Source organism: Tupaia chinensis, unplaced genomic scaffold, assembly GCF_000334495.1.
Source record: "Tupaia chinensis unplaced genomic scaffold, TupChi_1.0 Scaffold000367_1, whole genome shotgun sequence".
Taxonomy (NCBI): Eukaryota; Metazoa; Chordata; class Mammalia; order Scandentia; family Tupaiidae; genus Tupaia; species Tupaia belangeri.
In genome coordinates this window covers 719,765-747,104 of record NW_006159864.1, presented here as the reverse complement: position 1 = coordinate 747,104, position 27,340 = coordinate 719,765, and the positions used below count along the sequence as shown (strand labels likewise).

The window sequence follows — 27,340 nt, the reverse complement described above, 5'->3', positions numbered from 1 at the left end:
CTCACAGCGCGTACCCAGGACATAGGACCAGAGTCTGCACCCCCACCAGGGCAGCTCAGGCCCCAGATCCCCAGGCCCTGGCTTGAGGGGTGCTGGCGGTGGGCAGGCAGGGGCAGTAGGTAAGTTTTCTGAGCCCTGCAGTTGACACGCCACAGGCTCCCCTCACAGCCTCTTCTTCCAGAGGGACCAGTCCAGACAAGGCGCAGATTTCCACTCCTCCCCTTCCACCCTCTCTTTCTCGAAGGTACCCAACCCCCGCCCCTTCATCTCTCAATACCCCCCTTTTCCTCAACTCCCCCTCTTAATGCCACCACTGCCACCGCCTCCTCTTCATCTGCGGCCCACCGGCGGCGGCCGCCCTGAAACCCCGCCCCCTCCATCGCCCCCTGCATCATCACTTCCGGTAACCCCGCCGGCCGCGACTCCAGGAGGGAGAATGGGAGAGGGGCGGGGAGGAACGCGTGGAAGATTGCGTCACGACGTACGCAGAGACGTACGAAGCCGTCGCCAAGTAAGGGCAACGTGGAGGAAGCGCTAGAAGCTGGGCTGGACCATGTTTTGGACTACAATGGGGGGAGAGAGTAACAAAAAGGGTAAAAGGAAAGAGGGAGAGGATAAAGTTGACTATATTTTTGGATGCGTCCGAAAGTGGGGTGGGGTTTGAAGTTTAGGGAGACTCGAGACTACGCCTGACCTGGGACTAGTGCTCCCTCAGAGGTCCGCTCGGTGGTTTGGTCCGGCCTGGCCTACCGGACCTGCTCGAGCTCCCTCGGCCACCGCTCAGCTCGGCTCCCGGAGTTCCAAGCCCGCCGGGAGCTGCGGCACTTCTGTGGGTGGGGGAAGGCAGACTGACGCAGAGTGAGTGTAGGGGATGGAGACGCTGACTCCAGGAGCGGGAGACTGGGGCAGGGGTTGGCTCCCCACGACAGGGATGGGGTGGGCGTGCGGCGTTGCTAGGAAACGTGCCAGTGTGACCCCAGGCTCGCGAGGACTGCTCGGTGTCATCGCTGCAGGTCTCGGGAACCTTCCTTAGAGAAGTGTACTACTACGGGCCAGGACGGAAAGGCCTGATTCGGGCTTACCGAGACACCGATTTGGGGCCCATCTGACACTTCTCTGACTTTTTTGGATCCTGAATGTTAATGGGAGATGGCAAGGCAATTCTGGGGCGAGAAGAGTCTGGCTGGGGAAGATTGACACGAACAAGGCCCTGTTGAGGAACGAAGACTCTAGGACAGTGAGAGCCCGCTTCGTAATTCCTTGGATCCACAAATTTGAGAACTAGACGGAGACTGTGCTCCTTAACTTTGCGGGAGAATTAACAAGTAAGGACGGTTTCAGCAAGTGAGCCATGCCCCTAGAACTGGGTGAAGTGATAGAAGATGGGGAAGGGCCATTCTAAATAGAGCAAGGTTCTTGGGAGGAGGCCACGGTTTGGCGGGACCCCAGCACAGAAGGATGATAGAGAATGTGCTTTCTAGGTGGAGAAAAATGACAATGGGAAGAGTTTAAAGGTAGGAAACCCAGAAGGCCATGTGGCTGGAACAGAAACAGATGGTACAGAGTCCTATGTGATGAGGTTGGAAAAGTGGCAGGGCCTGATCCTGCAGTCTTTTAGCCCAAGGCAAGGGCTCGGCTATCATGTTACTGAGTGGGTTTGAAAATGAGTGACCTCACCTGATGTACATTTTTCAAAAATCACTCAAGCTGGTGGGTAGAGAAGGGTGGAGGTAGTCAGACCTGTTAGAAGGCTGTTTGCATTAGGCCAAAGGACAGGTGACAATAGTGTTGAAAGAGTTGTTTAGGTGGAAATGAAGATAAGTAGATTCAGAATATATTTTGAAGCTAGTGCATGCAGTACTTGGTGAATTGGATGTGCAGTGTGTGGGAAGAGAGAGGATAACTCTAAGAAAATAGTTTGGAAAGAAATACCACATATTCTCATTTGAATTAAGTTTGATACTTCTAGTAACAATCCAGGGTAAAGATGTTGAAAAGTTAGATATATTAGGGAGGTCTTCAAACAGTTCATGGAAAGTACATATTATGAAAAAATTATCACAGATTTCAAAAATTTTGGACCAAAATAAACTTCAATTTCATTTCTCCACAAACTTTTTGAAGTCTGTTGTACAAGTCAACAAGAGTCATAGTTGGAGATAATGAATGTGTGGGTTTATACCTGGATTACTAAGAGGAAATAGATGAAAGAGGAGAGACCCTGATTTCCTTGGTGCTCTTACCATTTAGAAGTTACCCAGAGAAGGAGAAACCAGCAAAGGAGACTCTTGACACAGACAAGACCACAAAGATGAAAGGAGAAGGAAACCTAATATTCTCAAATAATGGGACCCACCTTCATAATCCATGAGATTCATCCACCTATTTGCCTGCCTCTTACCCACTAAGACTTGGCTCAGTCTCTCCGTCCCTTTTCCAGCTATCAGTGCTTTTTGACTTGTGCACAGGTAATTTGTGCCCCTTAAAAACAAAACAAACAAACAAAAAAACCTGACTTTTCTGATAAATGTTTATTTATATGTGTGTCTCCCTCATGAATTCTCTTCTGTGTGTCTTCCTGGCTTTGGTATAAAGCTTTGGTACAGCACAGCATATTGTAGCTGGTCAGGAATACTGTGTTCCTAAGGTATCAGCCATGGAATTCAACAGTTTCTGGCAAGGGGGCTTCAGTCTCTGCCCCTACTGTCAGTGCCACCACAATTGTGGTCAATCTCATAATTTAATGGAAAGGGTACCAGAAGAATTAGAAGGCCTAAACTTCGATCTCAGATCTGCTGCTGAAAGGTACAACCTAGATTAGAAGTTGCAAATTTCTAATTGCCTATAAAAATATTGTTCAGCCTGGGACCAGCAGTTAGCGTAATGGCTATGTCGCTGGATTCCCATGTAGTCAACCACGGTTCGAGTACTGGACCCAGTAGCTTAAACTCACACTGGGTGCATGTGCGTGTGTGCCCAAGATCCCGAGAGGAGAATGGAGGAGAAGGGATTGCGGTGAGGCCATCCCCCTGGGGAATGATTTCTCGCTTTCTGTCTCTCTGTCTCTGGCGAGCACATGCACTTTAAAGCAAAAACCTCCCCCCCCACACCAAAAAAAAAAAAAAGGAAAGTATTGTTCAGTCTCACAAATGATTTATTTTTTAAATTTGTTTGCCAACATTTAAAAATTGGACATTAAAATCAAGATTTTTGGCTTTATTTGATAAAAGCAGACAATCTGACAACAGTAGCCTGAGGTTCCTAAAAGTTCTTACGCAGCGATAGTCAACTGGAACTAAAGAACTGCTTCCTGTTTTTATGTGTCTCATACTTGGAGTTTGTCAAAGGCCTCCTCTTCCTTCCACTACCTGGCTGACCCTATGAGCATTTCATTGCAGGTGTTGGTCAGATGCTAGAAGGCTCTGTATCTGATGTAACCAAAGTCTTTCTGTCAGTTTCCTAATCCAAGTTCTTAGAACATCACAAAGCTGGAATTTGCCTTAGTGTTTTGTGTTCTCTGATTTCCCAGGTTACTGTGAAGAGTTGAAGATCCTGGCTGGAGAGTTAGGAATGAATGAATGAATAATCTTTAGCATAGGCCTTGCCTTTCCAGCCTCTGCTATTCTTGTGGTAACACCTCCTACTTCTGGTAACCGGTTTTCCTGACATATGACAAAGACTTACCTTGTCTTTGTCTCTTAAAATATGTTGATAAGAGGCTAGCCGGTGGCCTAATGGCTAAGGTGCTGGATTGTACATGGCCAATTGTGTGATTTGAGTCCTAGACCAGTGGCTAGAATAATATGTCAGGCACATGTGTACCCATGCCCAAAATCCCTTAAAGAGAGATTGAGGAGAGGGGATTGCAGCATGACCATCCCTCATGGTGATGCTTTCTCACTTTTTCTCTCTCTCTCTCCCCTTTGGCAAAAGAAAAGTAAAAAATGCTGATAAAGAAACCAGAACTTACATTTTTTTCCAATGGAAGGACTTGATTTAGAATATCTATCCCTGAAGGAAAAAATAACTATTTATTTGTTGCTTGGTATGTATTGATTACACTAGCCTTATTGGAATGCCCCTGTACAAGTTTAATCTTGTGTGTGCTACAGTGTTGGTACAATATATGTAGATATATAGTTCTTGCTGCCATTCCATGGCCTGGTGGTTAAGGGAGCTAGATCCCAGATGGCCAAGTATGGTTCATGTCTTGGATCCAGTTGCTTAAAAAACACAGTAGCACATATGCCCATGTACACAAAGGCCTGAAAGGAGGGAGAAATGGAGAAGGGATTATGGGATCTCTCTCTCTCTCTCTCTCTCTCTCTCTCTCTCTGACAAGTACATATACCCTTTGGCAATTTTTTTAAAAAAGGAAAAATATGTATGTATGTGTATATATATGTATGTGTGTTAGTCTATCTATAGTTTTTGCTTGCTTCCTGAGATAAATAGGTCAAACATCATATTTGCCTCATGTTTTGGAAATTTCCATATTATAAAACCTATCCTTATTTCTTTCTCTGTAAATAAAGTAAAAATACAGTTGGGGGCACTAGTTATTGTGGTAGTTAAGGCATTAGACTCTCACCTGGCTGACCATGGTTTGAGTTCCAGACTCAGTGGCTTGAAACTCATGCCAGGCATGTGTACACACGTGCCCAAAATCTCAGGAGGAGATGGGACTGCGGTGTGACCATCCTCCCCAGGAGATGATTTCTCACTTTCTCTCTCATTGCCTCTTGGGCAGCACATGTGTCCTGTGGCAAAAACCTTAAGAAAAAAAAAATATATGATCTACTTTCTCTTCCCTAACCGCTATCTCTGACACACCATATTTTGTCACTTTCTGTGTAGTAAGATGCTGTTTCAGAGAATAGCTGTGGTATGAAGTACACCACACAAGCATATCCTGAGATTTGCAGAATAGTATGTGACCTTATACTTCCCTTTTTGGATTCTAGTAATCAAAAACTGAAGGCAGGGCAGGAAACAAGTCCTCGGTATGTGTACGTTGATTGATGGAGGGAGGGGGGATAGAGGATGCCAAGGAATTGTTCAGTGATACTTGCTAGTGCACAGTAAGGAAGACTTTATTCAGGACCACTGCAATCAGTATAGGTACCCCCACAAAGAGGTATTGCAATGAGGGAGAAAGATTAGGCTCAACTCCGAATGTAGCTTTGGCAAGTAGAATTTACAGCCAAGGACCAGTTTGGGGTCAGTGAATGGAAAATAACTAAGAGGAAGTGTCAGGGCAAAGGGGATTCTGGCTAAAATGACTTCATAGGATTCTTGCTAAAGACAGAACCTCTTGTCTTAGGATGATCAGACTTTACCTGGGGGCGGTGGTGGAGGCTGATGAACTTAATCAGATATCAAGGGTGATCAGATGGGGAGTCCTTGCTAAACTGATTTAGCAGGAATTGTACACATGAGCCTAGCTGAAGATTCAGAAGCCTTACTAAACCTTGACCAAGCAAAGAATCTTGTCAGGGGCCAGGGACATGTGCAGCAGTTTCACCTGAAATTTATTCAACTGGGGTAAGGATATTGTATAGGATAGTGGCATATGCCAAAAAGTAGGGAGTATAATAGATCTAAGAGAAAAGTACACTGAAGGATAAACAAGGAGTAAGAGATAAAGGAAGAAAAATAGGAAGGGAAGCCTGGTCATGCCTGTGGTGTTGGCAACTGCATTATATTTCCAGTAAGAAGTATGCGCTGTGGTCTGAAGATAAGCAATGCCTCCAACAGGGTTATTTACTCATACCAAAGAACAATGGCTCTTTACTGTACAGAGATTATTAATGATTAGAGGGAAACAGCTTTAGGAAAATCCATTACTACCATAAAACAATAAATTTGCCAGTGGGCCACACATGTCTTTTTCCTCTTCTGCAGACAGAGTTTGGCATAGATAAAAGGGGCCTCATAGTTCTTCCTTTATTTCCTCCTATTTAGGTAACATTTCCCTTTGTTAACTCCTAGTGCCAAGTGATTTATATGAATTATATATCATCTTTACAACTCTTTGAAAAAGGTTCTATTGCTATTCCATTTTACATTTTAAGAAACTGAGGCTCAAGAAGGTTGATACTTTGCTCAATGGGGTGAAGTCAGGATTCAACCCAGGTTTGTCTACCTAGAGTAACTGCACTCATGTTTTGTATTATATATGCTGTTTCTTACAAATGTAGAAAAGCCTGGGGCCAGCAGGTGGGATGGTGGTTAAAGGTGCTGGATTCCCACATGGCCAACCGTGGCTCAAGTCCCAAATTTGGCAGCTTGCTTTCTCACTTTCTCTCTCTCTCTTTCTCTCTCTTTTCTGTCCCCCTCTGGTCAAATTGAAATAAACAAATGAATAAATAATAAATAAAATGTAGAAAAACTTTAAATTCCTAAAATCAAGACAGGTATTCTCTACTCTGCTATCCAGGGCAAGAAAGTCTGGGTGTTTGTCACTAGCAAGTGCATTTCAGTTCTCTAGAGGCTTTCCAAATGACAAAAGCTTTCATTTATAATTTTCTAAATTGGTTTTAGCTACTGATGAATAGATTCCATGGACCTTATTCTCCAAAGGGCTTGTTTTTTCAAGAAAAAGATATCAGAACCCCATTTTCTATAGATGTTTAGTTGTAAGCCTCACAGAAACACTGAAAGATTTCAGTCAAGTGAACAAACTCTAAATGCCCTTAAAAGAACTTAAAAGTATGGGTTACATCATAGCTGCATTTGTGTATAATTTTATTTTTGTTTTCATAATTGCCAGAGGGTACATATACTCCCCAAGGAGAGTTGGGATGTTGTCACAACACAGTCTTGTCTCCCCTTCTCCATTCTGTCAGGATCTGAGGCATTCACACACATGTACTAGTGTGTTTTTCAGTCCCCCAGGGCCAGGATTTGAACGCTGGTCAGCCATGTGGGATCTGGCTGCCTTATATGATATTTGTTATGTTGCCCTTGATGGAACTAAGGCCTCCCATGCACCCTGCTCTCCCCCCAACCCAACAATAACTAAACTGAATCTTTCGTTCTTTATCCTCACATTTACTACTCTTAAAAAACATCATTGTGAGGCCAGCCAGGTGGCATAGTGATTAAGGTGGTTGGATTCCACATGGTCAACCACAGTGTTTGAGTCCTGAACCTGATAGCTTGAAAAACACACCAGGCACATGTGTTTATGTGCCCAAAATCGTGAGAGGAGAATGGTAGAAAAGGGACTGCAGTGTAGTCATCCCCCACCAGGGTGTGCTTTCTCACTTAACCTCTCTTTTTCTCTGTCTCTCACTCTCTGGCAAACACCTGCCCCCTATAGCAAAACACATTGTGAAGGCTAATTTGAATTTTAAAGTATTTGAGATTTCCAGTTGGGAAACATAGTCCAAATATCACATATTTCAGAATGATAATAGACATTACTATTAACTATTCTGTGTGTGTAAATTTTTGTAACAAATATTAGTTGTGTGCCAGAAATACAGTCCCATCCCTCTGCCCATACACCGAACACACAGTTCAAATTAAAAAATAAGTCAAACAAAATAACAGTAGAGTAGAAAAATCTGTAACAAGCATAAGCGAGAGGGACCAGGGGTGCACTTAGGACATTGACCTGGTCTCTGTATGAAAAAGGCATTCCTTGAGACGTTATGGAACATAGAGGATGAGAAACAGCAGATGGACAGAGAAAGGATATTTTGTTTTTGTGAGTTGGGCGTTTTTACAGCAAAAAGAAGTGGTCCCAGATCTAAAGAGATAGGGCAGCAGGACCTAGGACATAACACTGTTGGTGCACAATGAGCACATGAGACCATTATTTCATTCTGGTGGATTTCTTAGTGCCCCTCACCTCCAAAAAACATAAAGCACTTGGGAGAGAAGTTATACTATAGTTATTTGTTATAACGAGAAAAAAAAATCCACCTGGGGTAGGTCCTTATTGAAAGTGGAAGAAGTCTTTCTTTTCATCTCCTGGGGCTTGAAAATCACAGTTAATTCTTGCTTTTTTCTGTTCCTTTGCTTAGACTGTAACATTTTTTTCTTCAGTGGAAGGCAAAACCTTATGAGAATCCAACATTTGGAATTTTGACATTCCTGAGATCACAGTCATACTTCTATAAATTGCATTTCAGGAAAGGGAATTCTCATCTCTGCTCTTAAACTCCAAAGTATTCATGCTGCTATGGTCTTTATAAAGGTTGGGGAGAAATTATTCCAGATGTGGGGGGAGAGTGAAGCACTTGAGGCTCCTAGTACTAGCAGATCTTTCCATAGACCTCCTGTGAAACTGGATATAGACATACAAAGTGCCTAGGTGTGTCATAGATTCTTAGAGCTCCCCAGACCCCTTCATTGTACACTCTTGAACAATGAGTCGAAGGGTGGATCATTTTTAGATTGATCACTCTTCATTATGATCCTGCATTACTGACTCCAAAATAAAAACAAGAAAAAGCTATGTTCAGGCCATGGGGTTAATGCATTGGATCCCACAGGGCTAACCTCACAGTTTGAATCCTGGACCTTCGAGGCTTGAAAATCATGCTGAATGCATGTACGTGCATGTTCAAAATCCCAAGAGGAAACTGGAGGAGAGAAGGGAATGCGATGTAGCCATCCCTGGGTGGGGGGTGGGGGGAATTTCTCACTTTCCCTCCCTTCCTTTCTCTGGTGAGCACATGTGCCCTATAGCAAATTAAAAAAAAAAAAAAAAAGAAAACTTAGGGTCAGAGAGGGAAATAATTATCTAGCTTTTCTAGCTCTTGATCCTGACTCTCCTCAATTAGATGACACTAAGGCAAGGCCCTGGTTTCACCAACTGGTAGAATTATAAGTACTTGTGATATAGTTTGATATCCAGAACATTTTAAAAGATAGAAATTAGGCCATGTTACTCCAACTTGCTTAAAATCTGTCAGTGTCTTTCTTTTGCTTTTAAACCGCAAACCAAACTTCTTTCCAAGGCCTACCTTCCCAACCTGTGCTGGATTCTGAAATTGATTTCCCCTGCCCCAGAGCCTTTGCTCCTACTGTTCCTTCTTAAGCTAACTACCTTCCTCTTAACTCTTCCCATTAATAGGCTCCCTCACACCATTAGGGGCTCAGCTCATGTCACTAACCACCCAAAACAAAATAACTCCCACCACCTTTGCTTGCTTGTATCAAAATTCTTCCTTCAGAGCATGTACACTTAACTGAAGTTCTTTTTTTTTTTTTTTTCTTGTATATCATCTGCCTCTCACTAGAATGTAAATTCTAGGACACGAGGGACTTAAATTTATCACTGCTTGTTTGTCACTATCTCCAGAATCACATGTGCCTGGCACATGGTACACACTCAATAAATGTTGAGTGAATAGATAGATGGAGCCTTGGGAGAGAAGAGTAAAGCCTGCAGGGCGGTAGCTCTGTACTGAGCCCTTTGCCCTGGTGTCTCTTCTATGAGGTCAGGTCCCTTTGGAGTCAGAGGGGACAGGTTGCCATGAGGAACAGAAGAGCAGGGCAGTCCAGCCAAATGTGCAGCCTCCTGAAAAAGGGCAGTGGCAAGAGAGAGGCAGGGACAGCGGATATATGAGGAATCATAAAGACTACTATAATGTATATCAAAGAACAAAAATATTGCTTCCTTTGCTCTTTATATAGAAAGGAAATAGAATTATTTGTTTCACTTTGTCTTACTTGCTAAGGTCTTTAAAGCAGCCAACAATTAAAAACATTAAGATTGAACTGCCTATTAGTCATTAACAGCATGGGCTCTGACTTCAGACTGGGTTTGAATCCTGGTCCTGCCCATAACTAGCTCTGTGACCTTTGACAAGTTTCTTGATTTCTCTTTGTATCAGGTTTCTCCATTATAAAATGGGGATAGAAGTAGACTTGTTGTGATGATTCTTAGAGTTAATATATGTAAATAATGCACTTAATAGAGTGTCTGGCACATAGTAAGTGCGAAGCAAAATAGATATTACTATTATTACTATAATAGACGAGACACAGTACCTGCCCTCCAGGAATTCAGAGACTCTGGGAGTTAAAAAGGACACATAATGTAGTAACTGCAGAAGAGTAATACCTGGTCATGATGGCAGGGAAAAGGGTACTCTGGAAAAACTTGACAGTAAATAGTACATAGTTGTTGCAGGCGGGGGCAGTAGACTAGAGGCATTCCCAGTAGAAGGCTCAGCCAGGACAAACTGAAGCATCCCATAGCAGGTGCCTTAGAACAGAAGCTCTCTAACTTGTGTTATTCAGAGTCCACATCATGATTTTTGCTATTTACCTATATTTTAAACCAGTTTGGGAAGTTTCATAATACAGTTGTTTACAGGAAGTTCTATGTAACACAAAGTCTAAGTTACTCTATCATAGGTTTGATGGACTATTCTAATGCACATTAATCATAACTAATAAAATATTTGTCTTACATATCTAAGATTACTTTCCTAAATAGTCTTTGGAACACCTGCATTACGGAAAATTACCAACTATATACCAGAAGCCAAAACATATTAACAGTAACATCAGTCAGCTTTTTCTTATGGTACAGACCTGCACATAGTAGGTACTTGAAAATGAATTTTACCTCAGCACATGTATAAACTGGTGTTTATACATGGGGTATGATTTTTAAGAGAAGAGCTGAATTTTACTCATAATGAGCTTCCAGTCTCATTTCCTTCTAGACATACCTCACATCTCTCCTCATTCTGAGATTTATGGGTTAGGGAGAAGAAAAGGAGTAAAGAATTTCAAGAAATGTCAGTCTTGGGGCCAACACATGGCGTAATGGTTATGTCACTGGGCTCCCACATAGTCAACTGTGGTTGAGTCCCAAAATCCCAAGAGGAGAATGGAGGAGAAGGGATCACGGCATGGCTATCCCCCCAGGGGGTGATTTCTCACTTTCTGTCTCTGTCTTTCTGGTGAGCACACGTGCCCTATAGCAAAAAACTCTAAATAAAGAAAAAAAAATTGTCAATCTCAGAATAATGGTTATAAGACTTTCACTATAAAAATTCTATAACTAGACTTTATGGTCCTTGAGACTTTGGTTCAGTTGTGGTGCTCTAATCAAATGAATGTTCCTGATAATGCTTGTGGGAAAATCCCAGTAGATTCCATTGTATCAGATCAACCTCCTTATAGTAGTGAAGAAAAAGGCTGCCTTAGCCTTGTATTATTTGTGAGAGATAATTAACAGTTTTAAAAGAATAAATGTTAGTTTCAAGCCATTAAACCCATAGAGAGGGAACAACTCTTTGGAAGAAGGCAGTTTTTCTAAATGAGTACATTTTAGGAGCAATGACAAAAATATAAACCAAAAAGAAAAGAACTTTTAAAGTATTTTTTATGTATATATGGCTGATTCTGTTTAAAGAATCAAATGCTTTCTGTAGTAAGATATTTTCATTTATTCAGCAAACATGTTGAATACTGATTATCCACCTTTTAGGTGCTGAAAATTTAGCAGTATGATAAATGTGATTACTCTCTCCATGAAGGTTTGTCTATTGGGGGAAGACAGACATTGACAAACCATTTCTTGAGTGATGTTTGCTGCAAAGAAGAAATACCTGAATGGTCCAGCAGTAAAATCTGACCCAGTGTGTTTGGTTGGGGTAGGAGAGAGCATTTTCTGAGACATCCATGTTTTCATTGGGAATTAAAAAATGAGTAGGGGTTGGTCAGGTAAAAGGGAGAGGATCAGGAGAGAGCCTTCTAGAACAAGGAAACACTATGGGAACACTAAAGAACTGAAACACTAAACACTAAAGAACTGAAAGAAATCCAGGAAGGGGACCAGCAGATGGCATGATGATTACATCACTGGACTCCCACATGGTCAACTGCGGTTTGAGTCTCTGGCCTGGCCACTTAAAATTCACACCACGTGCATGTGCATGCATGCCCAAGATCCCTTGAGGAAAAGGATTAGGCATGGCTGTCCCCTGAGGGGAAGAGGGGAGCATTTCTGGCTTTCTGTCTCTCTGACTTTCTGGCAAGCACATGCGCCCTATGGGAAAAAAAAAAAAATCCAGAAAGAAGAGAAAACAAAGTGTTTTTCTTTTCTTGCTTTTTATCTCAAGACTTTAAGGGTTATGGCTGACACTCCTATAACAAAAAACAGATCAGGGCCAGCCCCTTAGCACAGTTGTTAATAGCTGTGCAGAGGAGGCGGATCCTACATGACCAACTGTGATTCATAAGGTGTGTCTTCAGCTCCAGGATCCTGGTGGGATGGAGAACTGAAGAAAAAAAGCATCCTCCTCTTGTGGGGAGGATGCTTTCTGTCCTGTGCATGCATGTACTCTGACATATTTAAAAAAAAAAAAAAAAAGGTTAAGAAGAGAAAGTGTAACAAATACATTTAATCAAGGTTTTTGTGACACAGTAGTCTTCAGAAATGAAGACCCAAACACTCAGGAAAATCTATTAGTTATAGTTAGTTTCAATATAGAATAGACATCAGTGTAGAAATGTGATTAGACCAAAAGCATATGAATGAATGGTAGTAGATGGAGGGGGGAAAACGCAACAAAGCCTGTCCTCATTCTTCTTGGTCTCTGTAGCACTCCTTCCAGCAGTACCCCTCCTAAATGAAGACTTTCAAAGGAGAAAGGAAAAGGGAGTGACCTTCCTATGGCTTGCTTTGGGGGAGGTGGCTTCTAGTTTCTGTGACTCAATTTGGGGAAGAGGAATTCTGTTCTCTATGACTCGCTTTGGGAACACAAAGGGACAAATGACAAGAGGATGGGGGAAAGTCAGACCTTGCTTCTGAGGTCTTCCAGTGTCTCAGTTTAAACTCCATGCACCAAGACCACCATACTTTGTGGTATTGTGTTGTGAGCCCCAACACCCTTCTCTTGGGAAATGTTTGGACTTTAGAGTTTTTGGGTTACCTGACATTGGAGAAGGAGGCATCACTTAAATTCCTTTCAGGATTAGTTTTCAAAACACTTGAACATTAATTAAAGTGTTTTGAAAATAGTCCTATTAATTACCAATTGTTAGCACTGCTTATTACCTTTGAGTAACCTAATTGCAGGGCTTGCATGGCAGATTATAGTATATGATCAGTTACAGTTTGAGGTAGTGCTTCTTAAAGTAGTGGAAGAAAAGCAATTAAAGTCAGATTTTGGATAAGGTTGCTGTTTCAATATACCTGACCTTCACTTTTGTCCTTCAAATATCTTGTGGTCAAGTAAGTTTTGTCTGTCAATGACAGGGAAATGAAACATCGTTAATAGATGTTAGTTAAAGACTCCCTGTCCCACACAGGAACTGACTCATGTATTTTCATATGAAACCATGGAGTTTTCGGGAGAGCCAGAAACTCAGAAACCTGTTTCCTTACCAGGAAAAATGTCATCATCTCATCTGGGTTTTTATTATGATTAGCCACAAAGCGTGGTGTGCTCTCCTGGTTTTTATGAATTCCTTTTAAGTATTTTTTTCTGTGAAGCATCATGGACTTCAGAATTGGTGTTAAATATAACTTTGGTCCTTTTACCTTTGAATTCATTGAAGTGGTGCTTCCATGCTTTTCATCAAGTGGTTCATGTTCATTCTTTCTCAAGAAAGGTTATCAAGGTCAGGGTAAACTGGAGGGGCAATTTCTCAAAGGAGAAATTCTTTGAAATGTGAGTTCCTTGCAGGTACTTAGAATTTCTAGATTAATACCCCCCTCTTTTTTTTTGTCCAGCTTCCATTTGAATTCCGTAGCTGTTCACATTCTCATAAGCTCAGGGCCATCCTACAGCATACCATCCCCCAGTGTCATCTCTCCTGCTGCTTGGGTAGGAAATGGATCATGTGTTCAAAGGGTGCTGAGCAGCCTGCTTCCCAATCCTGATGAGCCTGTTCGAGGAAAACCCAGGACTCATAATGAGGCCTGGCCCAGCTACTTACTCACCATCTCTGTCCTCCTCGCTTTCCTAGCCTGTCCTCTTCTTCAAGACAGCACAATACTCATTATTCTCAATCTGACTAATCAGAATCCTCCCATAGAGGGACATTCCCTGTCTTCCCTGAGTATCTTTACATGTTGAAATATAAATAGTAAATAAATAGGCTGAAGTTTCTGCATACATTTTTCTAAGAGGAGACATCTGATGCTCATCAACAGAATAGACATAATGTGTTAGAATATCTTCATCCAGTGGGCTGAATTGTGACAGTGAAAACATGTAAACTAGAGCTGCATGTAACAACATGGATGAATCTTAGAAAATAGGGGTCAAAAAAAGCCAATTGCAGAACTCTTACAAAGTTTTTAAACTTGCAAAGCAACACAGAATATTAAGTATAAAGAGAAGCAGGATCTTTCCCACATATAAGATGGCAAGTGAAAAAGCTGCAAAGCAGGATACAAAGGAGAAGAAACCTGAAGCCAAGAAGGCTGATGCCAGTGACAAGGTTAGAAAGGGTGACCCCAAGGCTAAAAAGCCCAAGAAGGGGAAGCCCCATTGCAGCCGAAACCTGGTTCTAGTCCGGGGCATCGGCAGATACTCCTAGTCTGCCATGTATTCCAGGAAGGCCATGTATAAGAGGAAATACTGGGCCACTAAATACAGTATCGAAAAAGAAAAAGAAGGAGAAGGTTCTTGCGGCAGTCACAAAACCAGCTGGTGGAGACAAGAATGGTGGTATCTGGGTGGTTAAACTGCACAAAATGCCTAGGTATTATCCTACTGAAGATGTGCCTCGAAAGCTGTTGAGCCATGGCAAAAAAACCCTTCAGTCAGCATGAGAGAAAGCTGCGCGCTAGCATCACTCCTGGGACCATTCTGATCATGCTCACTGGCAGACTGGACGCCACAGAGGCAAGAGAGTGGTTTTCCTGAAGTAGCTGAGCAGTGGCTTGCTACTGGTAACTGGACCACTGGTTCTCAATCAAGTTCCACTGCGTAGAACACACCAGAAATTTTCATTGCCACCTCCATGAAAATTGATATTAGCAAAGTAAAAATCCCAAAGCACCTTACCGATGCTTACTTCAAGAAAAAGAAACTGCAGAAGCCCAGATACCAGGAAGGTGAGATCTTTGACACAGAGAAGAAATACGAGATTTCAGAGCAGCGTAAGATTGATCAGAAAGCTGTGGACTCACAAATTTTACCAAAAATCAAAGCTCCAGGGCTACCTACGATCCATGTTTGCCCTTACAAATGGAGTTTATCCTCACAAATAGGTGTTCTAGATTTTTTACCAAGAACCTAGTTAAATAACTGATCTTATAAAATAATTAGTTAATTAATCAATTAAAGATAAGAAGGGGACTTCAAAAAGTTTGTGGAAAACAAAGTATGAAATTATTTTGGCACAATTTTTTTTAATTCATGCATAATTTTTTCACAATATGCATTTTCTGTGAACTTTCTGAAGACCCCCTCATTTAAGACCATAACAAATTCAGGATAATAGTTCCTTCTAGGAGACAGGGAAAGGAGTATTGCTATGGAAGCGATACAATGGGGACTTCAATCATATATTGGGTTGTTGGAAAAGTCATGACACCTTTTTGCATAGAGAAACAGAAAAATACATTATGACTTTTCTGATAACCCAATACATAATTTATTCTTTAATGTCTATTGTGAATTTATGCCTATTATTATTTATATCTTCTATATTTGAACTATTTCATATAAAAATAAAGATGACTGGCATAGTGGTTAAGGTGATGAATTCCCATGTGGCCAACCATGGTTTGAGTCCCAGACCTGGCATCTTGAAACTCATTCAGGCACGTGTGCATGTGTGCCCAAAATCTGGAGAGGAGAATGGAGAAGGAATTGTGGTGTGGCCATCCTCCAAGGGGATGATTTCTTACTTTCTGTCTCTCTGTGTCTCTCTGGCGAGCACATGTGCCTGTAACAAAAATCTCTAAAAAGAATTTTTTAATTAAACAAAATGAGAAGATGGAAGGCATTTTACTTTAAAAATATAGTTAGCTTTAAGGAATATATTTAGGTTGGTTCTCACTTACCTGTGTTTCAGAGTAAAAAGCCAGAGGAGCCACAAAATCTTCAGTCATCAGATTTTCAGTTATACTTATTATATAGTTCTTAGTTGGACAAGAAAGTAGACCAACAATTTTGAGAAATATTTTCCAAAAGTTATGATGAACTAAAAGGGAGGTTGCAGCCTGATAGCCTCAGGCTAGAACTGAGCCTACAGACTCATTCTGTTTGAATCATATGGTCAAGGGGCATGTCTTATCCAGTTGGCCATTGTCCCCACCCACCAGGTTCCCTGATTTATGTTACCTGCCAAGCCTAGGAGGCACCTGAATTTGCTAACTGTACATAAAGTTCCAGTTCTCAAGTAGAAATTTCAGTTATTCAAAACATTCCTTTTCCTAGGCACTTAGGTTAGTGATGTAATTTTACCAGAACATACCCTAAAAAACATCATTTCTACATTTTTTATTCTTTTTTTTTTTTTTTGCATGCACTCGCTGGAAAGACAGAGACAGAGAGACAGAAAGCAAGAAATCACCCCCCCAGGGGAGATGGCCACACCGCAGTCCCTTCTCCTCCATTCTCCTCTTGGGATCTTGGGCACGCATGCACATGCGCCTGGTGTGAGTTTAAGCCACCGGGTCCAGGACTCGAACCACAGTCAACTACATGGAAGTCCAGCGACATAGCCAGCGCTAACTCCTGGTCCCAAAAACATCATTTCTAAGGTACTCTGTTAATATTGACTTAAAGAATTATAAATGTGAATTTTGATTTGTCAAGTTTGTAAAAACAGCCTTGATAGCAAATAGCATGGTGGAACAAACCTCAGCTCTGGGATAATGTACAAAGCCTGTTAAGAGATGCACCCCCAGTTTGCCCCCCTGGTATTGTTGATTGAACAGTGGTGCAGTGGTAAAATGTGATGCCCTGTGAGGCTGACCTACATGAGAAGGTTCTAGGTTCACCTCTGGAGACTCCCCTGAGTACAGTGGCATGTGCATGCCCATTATCTAGGATTAGCTATGGATAACAGCAATGGAACCCTGTTGGGAGTGTCGTCTCTCTGTCTCTGTCTCTCATATAACATAAAAATAAATTTTAAAACTTTTGAAAAAATGAGATAACTGGTGTTTCTACTATGCCATTCTGGCAATGCTACCCAACAGATCTGTTGAGAAAGAGCAGTTATTCCTAGACTAATTAAATATCTTGATTAAAACAAATGTACATACATCTGCCTAACTCCCTACTGTCAAATTGCATTTTATGCAAATTTTCTCTCTTCTATTTTGGTGGGGCTGAAGATGACAACAGCAACACGACAAGAAGTTCTTGGCCTCTACCGCAGCATTTTCAGGCTTGCGAGGAAATGGCAGGCAGCATCAGGGCAGATGGAAGACACCATCAAAGAAAAACAGTACATACTAAATGAAGCCAGAACACTGTTCCAGAAAAACAAAAATGTAAGTAGGCCCCCCTGGGAGATTGCAAGAGGACTAGTTTCTTGTTCATTTGTTTTTTGTCTGTCCTAAACTGAGAGGACTAAGCAGCACAAGCATGGTGGCAAGAACACAGGCCCAGAAGGGGCCAGAGGCACACCTTGGCTAGCTTGCCCAACCATTGTGAAGTCCAGCCCAGCCTGGTTTCTCTCTCCATGTCTTCCAGTCTCAATCCAGCTGGTAAGTAGCTCATTGTCCTCAGAAGACCCCATAAATGAGGTGACATGAGTCAGGCCAGTGAGGGTTTTGAGAGGAGCCATTCCTCATACACTGTGCTGGTCCCTCCCACGGTAGGTACACAGGGAAATGTTTTTTTTTCAATTCATAAACTTTTCAGAGCCTCCAAATAAAAGTGCATTCAGAGGAAAGAGAATAGGATGAAGACACAGGGTTCTCTTCATAACTTAGTTTTGAACTCAGGCCTTTTTGGCTAGAGCATGAGGTTGCCCTCTGAGACCAAATAACTGGGTAAAAGAGTGCCTCCATTAGCTAGTTTAACAGAACTGCACACTTAGGCACCAGGGAGCCAAATCTGACCCATCCCAACAGATCATAAAACATTAGCTGTGAGCTCCTTAGGGAAATTGCCTGGTACCAAGCATGGAAAGAGGCCTGACTTTTTTTTTTTTTTTTTGAGAGGTTTTTTTCGCTATAGGGCGCGTGCACTCGCCAGACAGACAGAGAGAGACATAGAGACAGAAAGCGAGAAATCACCCCCCAGGGGGGATGGTCACGCCGCAATCCCTTCTCCTCCATTCTCCTCTCGGGATCTTGGGCACGCACGCACACGCGCCCGGCGTGAGTTTTAAGCCACTGGGTCCGGGACGCGAACCACGGTTGACTACGTGGGAGTCCAGCAACATAGCCATTACACTAACTGCTGGTTCCCAAGAGGCCTGACTTTTCTTCAGCCTCCTTCTCATTGATCTAATGGACTCAAGAAACCTGTTCTCCTCAGGAATCCTCCTAACAATCTCTTCTCATTACTTTTCCCTTTCTGACCTCTGACCTTGTCTCTTTTTGGCCCTATCTTCTCTACACATCCTCCCACCAGCCATAGGGGTCCTGAAGGTCAGCCTATGCCAAGACCTATGCAACCTGCAACACCCTTATGGCTTTATCTCTCACTTTTGAATACCCAGCCATGATCTCTTACCAGATGCTAGAAGACATCCCCACAGCATAACGGCCCAAAGCAGATTCATTTTTCTACAGGACCACCCGCCCTTTCCAGCTTGCCCATATCTGTCATAGCTCCCATCACTACTCTACAACGCTTTGTTCTCGTTCCTTTATTCATCAAGAATTTGAGTGACCATCACATGCCAAACACTGGACTAGATGTTGGAGAGTAAAAAAAAAAGCAAAACCAAAACAAGGTCTCTTAAAAACATGTCAGAGTTAAATGGAAAGAAATAAAATTATAACTGGAACAAGAGCTGCTGAAGAAACCCACCCATCTATAGTACCTTCTCCTTTTTGGAATCCCTGGTGCCTCCCTGCTTTTTCTGTTAGTAATGACAGAGGGCAGGTGCAGATACGAAAGAGAAAGAGTTAGCAAGCATCCCCGTCAAAGGAGCCCGATCATGCTGCAAGCCTTTTTGGTCCAATTTTCCAACCCGTGAGCATCCAGCAATTTGAACCTCTGCTAGCCTTATGGGATTCAGCTTCCTTTGCACAGTGCCTAACTCCTGTGCATGGGGCGAGAGTGCCCAACTGCTGTGCTATGAGGCCAACCTCCTTCCTGCTTTTTAAGGCCAACTTGCTTGTGACATTTCTCTCTATCCTTCCTACCCAACTCTTTACTCCTGCTTCAAACTCTTCCTGCCCTGAGAATAAACCATGTTTGACCAACCAGAATATATGCACCCCATGAAGTCCTTAAGCAATCTTCTGAGGAATGGAAATAAAATACTCTAACTGCTATTTCTATTTTGTTTATTTCATCCTTTTAAAATGTCTATTTAAGGGCTGACTTCATGGCCTAGTGGGTAAGGCAGTCAGATCCCACATGGTGAACCCTATGGTTTGAGTGCTAGACCTGGAAGCTTGGGAAGCGTGCTGGTGCATGTGTGTACATTCCCAAAACCAAAAAAGAAGGGAGAGATGGCACATGGCTATTCCCCATGGAGGGTGCTTTCTCCTCTTCCTCCCTCTTGCTGTCTCTGGTAAGCACATGCATCCTCTAACAACAAATAAAGGTCTGTTTTATATGTATTTATGATTATTAATACAAAAGCATTTTTAAACAAACACGTTTATAAATTAATTAAGTGCATATGTGGGAGCTCTGGACTCAAATTTTTTATTGACAGAAACAGGTGACCAAGGGGCTGGCAGGTGGCATGGTGGTTAAGGGTGCTAGGTCCCCACACGGCCGTCTGTGGTTCGAGTCCTGGACCTGATGGCCTGATTTCTCACTTTCTTGCTCTCTCTCTTTCTGTCCCTCTCTGGTCAAAATTAAAATGAATAAATAATAAAGTTCAACAAAAATAATTATTTAAAATAAAAAGAAATAGGTGACCAAAAAGTTTAGAGACTCTTAAAGTAGTGGCTGGTACTCTTTTTTTCTTCTTTTTTGTTTCATTTACCTAGGTGAAGTCCAGATGGTCAGTTTTTTTGAGCATAAGACAATGTCTTTTGGTTGTCATTAAACTAATGAGCACTTACAAACACTTTTATTTAATTGGCTTTCTCTAAGAAATCTTTGTCAGTTTCTCTGTCCCCTTCCACCCCGTGAGAGCCACCTATCCTGGATCCCTATAGCAGTCACTGCCCTCATATACCAGCGTGCCTTTTCTTAGCTTCATGTATCAGAGTGGTTCTACCCCAGTAATAGTTGCCGTTGAGAGCCGAGGGCAGAGACCGTGGCCCACAGTGCCTATTCTGGTGCTAGGGATATTGTAGGACATGCCCAGTATACCTTTGTGGATTCACTCACCTGAGGGCTAGTCTAGACTCTGGGTTTTCAGTTATTGCAATAAGTCTCCCTTTGTCTCTGCTTGAATTGGCCCAAGGGGTGGTGAACCAGAGGGAGGTGTATGTGCTACTCATAGTATATGAGATTAGTGAGGAGTGGGAGGGAGAGGTTCATGGGTTTTTTAGTTTTGAGATATATATTTAACACGTATTTGAAATAAAAGAGAACATCTGATGACAATTTCACAAATCCTGTCACTCATAGGAAAGAATCCATTTAAAGAAAAAGCTTAAGATTGTGTAGGCAGTGTATGGATATGGCAGAGTCATTCAGACAGCCCGTGAATGACTGAATTTGGAGAACTCTAGCCTAAACTTATTCAGATGAACAGCTAGAGCCCCAGAAGCCCCAGCCCCTTGCCTACATCTTTCTTCCCCCACCCACCAGAGGGTACATTGGCTTACATGGGCAAGAGGAAAAAAAGGGGGGAAAGTGAGAAACCACCCCCATGAAGAATGGCCATGCGGGAACCAGCAGTTAGCGTAATGGCTATGTCACTGGACTCCCACGTAGTCGACCGTGGTTCGTGTCCCGGACCCGGTGGCTTAAAACTCACGCCAGGCGCGTGTGCGTGCGTGCCCAAGATCCCGAGAGGAGAATGGAGGAGAAGGGATTGCGGCGTGACCATCCCCTCTGGGGAGTGATTTCTCGCTTTCTGTCTCTATGTCTCTCTCTGTCTGTCTGGCAAGCACATGCGCCCTACAGTGAAAATCTCTCAAAAAAAAAAAAAAAAAAAAAAAATGGCCATGCCACAATCCCTTCTTCATCTCTCCCTCCTTTTGGGATTTTGGATGTGCACACACAAGCCCAGCATGTTTTCTAAGCCACCAGATCTTTTTTGTTGTTGTTGTTTTTAAGGTTTTTGCCATAAGGTACATTTGCTCCCCAGAGAGAGAGAGAGAGACAGTGAGAGGGAAAGTGAAGAATCACCTCCCAGGGGGGATGGCCACACTGTAATCCCTCCTCTATCCTCCTCCTAGGATTTGGATATACAGAGCTGCCATATGTTTACCCACATCTTTGTTGGACTTTTTCTTTCTCCCTAGTGCCCCATCCAAATATAAGCAGTTTCTTGTAACTTTAATTGCTCTAAAATTTACTAGTCCAAAGATATATCATGAATTGCTCTGAATCCTAGTGGGCAAATGGGAACATGAAAATCTATTCCCAATGTGGGCAGCAGAAAAACAGCTTCAGAGAAGCCCAGAGGTCAGAAGGTTGAACCTCTGCCCGAGGGAATCAGCTGTGGGTCTCTGTATTGCTGTTCCTGGAACTCTTCCTCTCTGCTCCAAGAAGTACCAAAGGACAGGAACACCCCTGGAATTTCCAAGCCACATGGACCTAGACTTTGCTGTGGGTGTTGTCTGGGACTAATGCAGTCCCAGCTGTGCTCTCAGGCCTGCTTGCAAAAGTATAGCAGACTCATGAGTTCATTTTCCATTCTCGGAATGGGAGCGTTCTCCCCCTTCTTTTTGACCTTCTGTTTTTCAGAATGAGCTTTCCTTTACTTGAAAGTGGACTGCTATGATTTGAGGATTTTGGAATTTCAAAAGCCCTTTGTTCTTACTAATAAACAAAACAGTTTACAGTTTAAAATAAAAGGTAGACCATCCTCTTACTGGGGATTTCTGGCTAGTGCTTGCTGAAACAGCTGGGTTACCTTAAAGTTGAATCAGCAGGACAGGGTGTGAATCAGCACTTCTCATTCAGTGTTGAGGGATATAATTTATAGATTGTCGGTGGAACTATAAATTGGTACAAACTGTAGAAGGTAACTTGGGAATATCTGTGAGAATTAAAAATGCTTGAACCCTTGGTCCTATCAGTTCTCTTTCTGGATCTTCATCTTTCACCTGTATTTACATGTGAGCCAAAAAATTTTCAGAAGAATCCATAGCAGAATTGCTTATAATGGCAGAAGATTAGAAATAACCTAAATGTTCATCAGTATAAAATTGGTTAAATCATAAGTCCTACTATTGGAGTTTTCTATAGCTATAAAAAACAGAGCTGCTCTTTATATATAAAATAAGAATTTCAAGATATGTTATTGAAAAAACAAGGTTCAGAACAAATGAGCTATCTTTTGTACAAGAGAAAAAAATTTTATGTCTCTATATAAGTGTGTGCTTACATATGCACAGAATATTCTTGGTAGGACACACAAGATAGCTAATTGTCTCTGAGAAGGGGAACTGGGAGACCAGGATAAGAGAGAGGGAGATTTTATGTAATTTGAATTATTCTTGCCATGTGCATATATTACCTGTTTCAACAATTTTAACAGAGTAATCCACTGTAAGTTTTAATATTCAATTGTTTTTTACTTTTCAAATCATTAGCATTTAATTTACTAGATAGTGAACTCAAAAAGTTTAAGAAGATGCATATGTATATATTATATACCCTTAGAAAGATGCTAACAGCTTTACTTGTTTTCCCCTCTCAACAGCTCACAGACACAGACCTCATTAAACAGTGTATAGATGAATGCACAGCCAGGATTGAAATTGGACTGCATTACCAGATTCCTTATCCAAGGCCAGTAAGTGTCACTCTGGTTAAGAGGTGGTGGGTACTTATCCTCTTTGTCAGCCAGGCTATTTCCTAGAATCTGTACCAAGAACACTGGTGCTTTCTCAGAAGCCTAGAGCCGTTGTAGGAGGCATATTAGAAATGAGCTATCCTGGGACCAGCAGATGGTGCAATGGTTACATCGCCGGACTTCCATGTAGTCGACCACAGTTTGAGTCCCGGACCCAGTGGCTTAAATTCATGCCAGGTGCATGTGCATGCCTGTCCAAAATCCCAAGAGGAGAATGCAGGAGAAGGGGTTGCGGTGTGGCCATCTCTCTTGGGGGGTGATTTCTTGCTTTCTGTCTCTCTGGAGTACATGTACCCTATAGCAAAAATCTATCTTAAAAAAAAAGAAAGAGAGAAACTATCCTTGCATTGTGCCAACCCACAGCAGCAAATTAAAATGTCAATGAATGCCTGATTACTCCTACTTGGTACAATGTTTCCATATACAGAAGGGAAAACCAGCTCAAATTTGTATAGTGGTTTTTCCTTTTTATTTATTTTTTAACTTTCACCTTTTTTACAGAAATGAATTTATTTTCCTTATTATAAAAGACAAGTTTATTGTTACTAAGAGAATAAATCTCAAACATTAAAGGAATACATAAAGCAGAAAGTGAAATTTTACACAGTATTGGTTCAACCTAGTAGTTTGATAATATATTCTTTAGTTTTTACCCCTTATAGTCACATATGTACATTTTATTTACATATATGGGGCTTGTGGCACACTGTTTTATTACCTACTTACTTTACTTCACCTCTTCTGGACACCTTTGTATGTATTTCTACCTTGGTCTTTTTAATGGCTGCATTGTATGCTATTCTAAGAATATGCCATGTATGATAATATCTTTAACTGGACATTAGTGTATTCATGCTAGGAAAATTCATTTTATATGCTATAATGATCTATATATTCAAACATATATTTAAAAATTATAAAGTATATTAACAAATTTTTAAATATTAAAAATTAATGTGCCATTGTATTAGTGAAGGTTCTTCAGAGAAACAGAACCAGTAGGATAGAAATATAGATATACACAGATCCATGTAAAAGGAAGTCTATGATGAGGAATTGGTTTATGCAACTGTGGAGACTCAGTAGTCCCTTGGTCTGATGTGCCATTTACAAGATAGAGACCAGGAGAAAGCCTGCAGTGTAATTCAGTCTGCATCCCAAGGCCCGAGGACCAGGACGTGCAATGGTGGAAATCCCAGCGTGAGAGTAAGAGATGATGAGATGTCTCAGCTCAGACAGGCAGGAACCAAAGGGGCGATATCCTCCTTCCTTTGCTTTTTTGTTCTTTTCAGGCCCTTAATTGATTGAATGATGCTTACCTACATTGGGGAAGGCAGTCTATACTGAGTCCATTGATTCAAATGCCAATCTCATCCAGAAACACCCTCATACCCAGAAATAATGTTTTATCTGGTCACCACATGGCTGGACAGATTTGACACATTAAAGTAACCATCACAGCCATTTTGTTTGGTTCCAGTGTTCTGCCATGCACTGAATGTTTTTGTATGTGTATACTTTTTCCTCCCCCTTCTTTGGATTTCCATTTTGCTATGTGATTCATCCTCATTTTTTTCCTTCCTGCAGCCAGTATGGCATAGAAAAGTACAAGCTCTGAAATCTGATATATCTGGTTCAAATCCTGACTCTACCACTTACTGTATAATCTTGAGCAAGTTATTTAACTTCTCTTAACCTCAGTTTCTCATGTATAAATATTGGAACAACTCCTTACAGGGTTATTATAAGGATTAATATGTGTAAAGATTAATGAGTCAGTGTAGATGTAGCACTTAGCAGAGAGTATGGTACTTAGTAAATCATCAGTGAATTTAAGCTACTGCAATGAAAAATTAAGATTCTAATATCATCATTATTATTATTCAGATTCATCTGCCTCCTATGGGCCTCACCTCAGTACGAGGCCGGGGACTTCGAAGCCAGGAGAAACTGAGGAAACTTTCTAAACCAGTATATCTCAAGTCTCATGATGAAATTTCCTAATCCAGAAAAAAGGTTACTTCTGGGAATGATGAGCCAACGAGGTCTTCAATGTAAACCAGAAGACAAAACACTTCCTGGTTAGGGTCAAAACTTTAAGTATCATCTTAAAGCTTCCAAAATGGATACTCACTACATGATGTGTGCCTACGTATTCCTAGGGATTGTCAGGGTCTTGCTCGGTGAATGGGTGACATTAATCCTGGAAGTCATGGACCTTACATCCTCACTGAAGTCACCTTTGGAAACAAGACTGAGGCCTATGGGAGGAAAGCGGAAGGATTGAAAAGCTTTTTTTGTCATGGGAATGCCCTTCACCACATATGCCAACTTTAGCCCATTGCTGAAAGTTCTTATGGCTACTGTAAAGCTATATAGTACTCATAGAATATTTTTAGACTTATTCCAAGTTATATATTTGTTTAAAAGTGGTTTTTCTTGTTTGTGCATTTTTTTTTAATTCATCCAGTTTTCAGATAACTACACTAAGAAATGCATCATTGGATTGATCATGGATTTTCATGGAAATTTTATATGAAAACTCATTCCTGTCTTAATTAAATGCATGGTTACCTTATCTTAAATCCTGGGATTACTTAGGATATACCTAGGATTTGAAAAGCAAACTTAAAACTCACACTGCATTCATTATGAGTATTTTATCTTAATGTAAATTGAAAAGTACAAGGGCCAAGCTGCCTCTCAAATTATGTCTAAATAGAAATAAATAAGTAGAGATGAAAACAGAAAGGAGTCAGGTGAGAATCTCAATGGCAAGCCACAAGTCACTTGTTCATCATTTCATTCCCTTTTATCCAAAGAGGATGGGCAATACCAATAAACACAAGTCTTTACCAGTTTTAGTTTCTCTGTATTCCTTTTTAAAATAGGCTCATGACCCTCAGAAGTAGCAGATAGAACTCACTCCTATGAGCAGAAGCGTACTCTTTTTTTTTTTTTGGAGAGATTTTCACTGTAGGGCGTGTGCGCTCGCCAGACAGACAGAGAGAGACATAGAGACAGAAAGCGAGAAATCATCCCCCAGGGGGGATGGTCACGCCACAATCCCTTCTCCTCCATTCTCCTCTCGGGATCTTGGGCACGCACGCACACGCGCCCGGCGTGAGTTTTTTAAGCCACTGGGTCCGGGACACGAACCGCGGTTGACTATGTGGGAGTCCAGCAACATAGCCATTACGCTAACTGCTGGTTCCCTTTTAAGTTTACTTATTTCTTCTGAGGAGAGAGGAAGAGAGAACGAGTAAGACAGTCATTCCCACAGGGTCTTCACGCCCACAATCCACTCCCTGAATCATGGGCACACACATGTACTTGACATGCACACCTGTCTAGCATGCACAAGAAGGATTGAGGATGTGAACCCAGGACCCTCCCCTGTGGATCCAGTTATATTATTGTTGCACCACCACTTGGCACCAGGGGCAAACTTTTTTATGCTCCAGGTAAATATTACAGAATTTGGCAAGACATGGAGAACAAATATACTATATATCAATTGTGTAACAGTATATATATATTTGATCCAAACGAAGCTAAGCCTTTGATGAAGACAGAGAAATTTAAATGTGCTGGCAAGTATGTTGGCCATTCCATGGCCACTCAGTGAGCATATATACCAGGTTAGCTTGAATTGGGAGACATGACTCTGCTGTGTCTTTGATCCCTCTCCTTCCAGCTGGTCTTTCTGTGGAAGCATCTTCCTGCCCAGAAGTGTTTTTTTTTCTTCATTTTCTTAAATTTTGCCAGAGGGCATGTGCATGCATCAGAGAGCCAGAGAGAAAGGAGAAAAGCACTGCAGTCCCTTCATCTTGTCAGTATTTGCAGCACACTCGCACACATGCCTGGCATGTTCCCCAAGCCACCAGGTCTAAGACTCGAACTACATGGTTGCTGGCCATGCGGGATCTCTTAACCACCAGAGGTATTTCTAATGTTTAAAATTATTTCCTATGCAACATAGGGTCTGTGAACTCAAGCCAATGACTTTGGTGGTGTCAATAAGTTAGTGGCATGTTCCTGCACTGAAGGAAAAACTTGCTATGCTAGACCAAGTGGGACATGGCCTGCCTGTCTCTGTTGTGGTCCTTTTTTTTGAGAAACTTGAGGTGATTTTGACTATGTACAATTTTGGCTTTACTCTACTGAGTATAGAAACTACCTTTCCCACCCAGCCTCCTCCAAGATGAAAGTCCATCTAATTGTTAGCCAGCCTTTGTATATCTTCCACATGCCGGGAATCTTAATTATGTATGACTTTTAT

The 27,340-nt window shown here is 41.8% G+C and overlaps 2 protein-coding genes across 10 annotated transcripts in view; one reads left to right on the top strand and one right to left on the bottom strand.

The window, feature by feature from the left end:
- The window catches only part of DCUN1D3 (defective in cullin neddylation 1 domain containing 3), a 41,847-nt gene extending 41,080 nt beyond the window's left edge, over positions 1–767 (bottom strand). The window contains exon 1 of one of the 2 annotated variants that reach the window (XM_014589659.2): positions 695–767. The gene's annotated coding sequence lies outside the window, so the exon portion shown is untranslated. Of the gene's footprint in view, positions 46–694 lie in introns of those variants that run through there. The other variant, XM_014589661.2, reaches the window with a different exon arrangement.
- Positions 30–25,918, top strand: LYRM1 (LYR motif containing 1). Of its 8 annotated transcripts, none has more exons than XM_027773749.1 (5): positions 780–858; positions 2,251–2,468; positions 17,279–17,437; positions 22,906–22,998; positions 24,946–25,918. In XM_027773749.1, the coding sequence occupies exons 3-5, from the start codon at positions 17,279–17,281 to the stop codon at positions 25,060–25,062; spliced, it is 369 nt and encodes a 122-aa protein (XP_027629550.1). In that variant the 5' UTR covers positions 780–858; positions 2,251–2,468; the 3' UTR covers positions 25,063–25,918. The 8 variants fall into 8 exon arrangements, with proteins under 8 accessions (XP_006153347.1, XP_006153341.2, XP_014445151.1 ...); XM_027773748.1 differs by lacking the exon at positions 780–858 and adding an exon at positions 874–1,325; XM_006153285.3 differs by lacking the exons at positions 780–858; positions 2,251–2,468 and adding an exon at positions 30–119.
- The last annotated feature ends 1,422 nt before the right edge of the window (positions 25,919–27,340 follow it).

What these genes read in the sequence shown, in the direction of transcription:
- LYRM1 (XM_006153285.3), top strand. Translation starts at nt 17,279, where the DNA reads ATGACAACAGCAACACGACAAGAAGTTCTTGGCCTCTACCGCAGCATT. An exon ending in TGTTCCAGAAAAACAAAAAT is followed by an intron (nt 17,438 to 22,905) that starts GTAAGTAGGCCC and finishes CCCTCTCAACAG; the next exon opens with CTCACAGACACAGACCTCAT. An exon ending in AGATTCCTTATCCAAGGCCA is followed by an intron (nt 22,999 to 24,945) that starts GTAAGTGTCACT and finishes ATTATTATTCAG; the next exon opens with ATTCATCTGCCTCCTATGGG.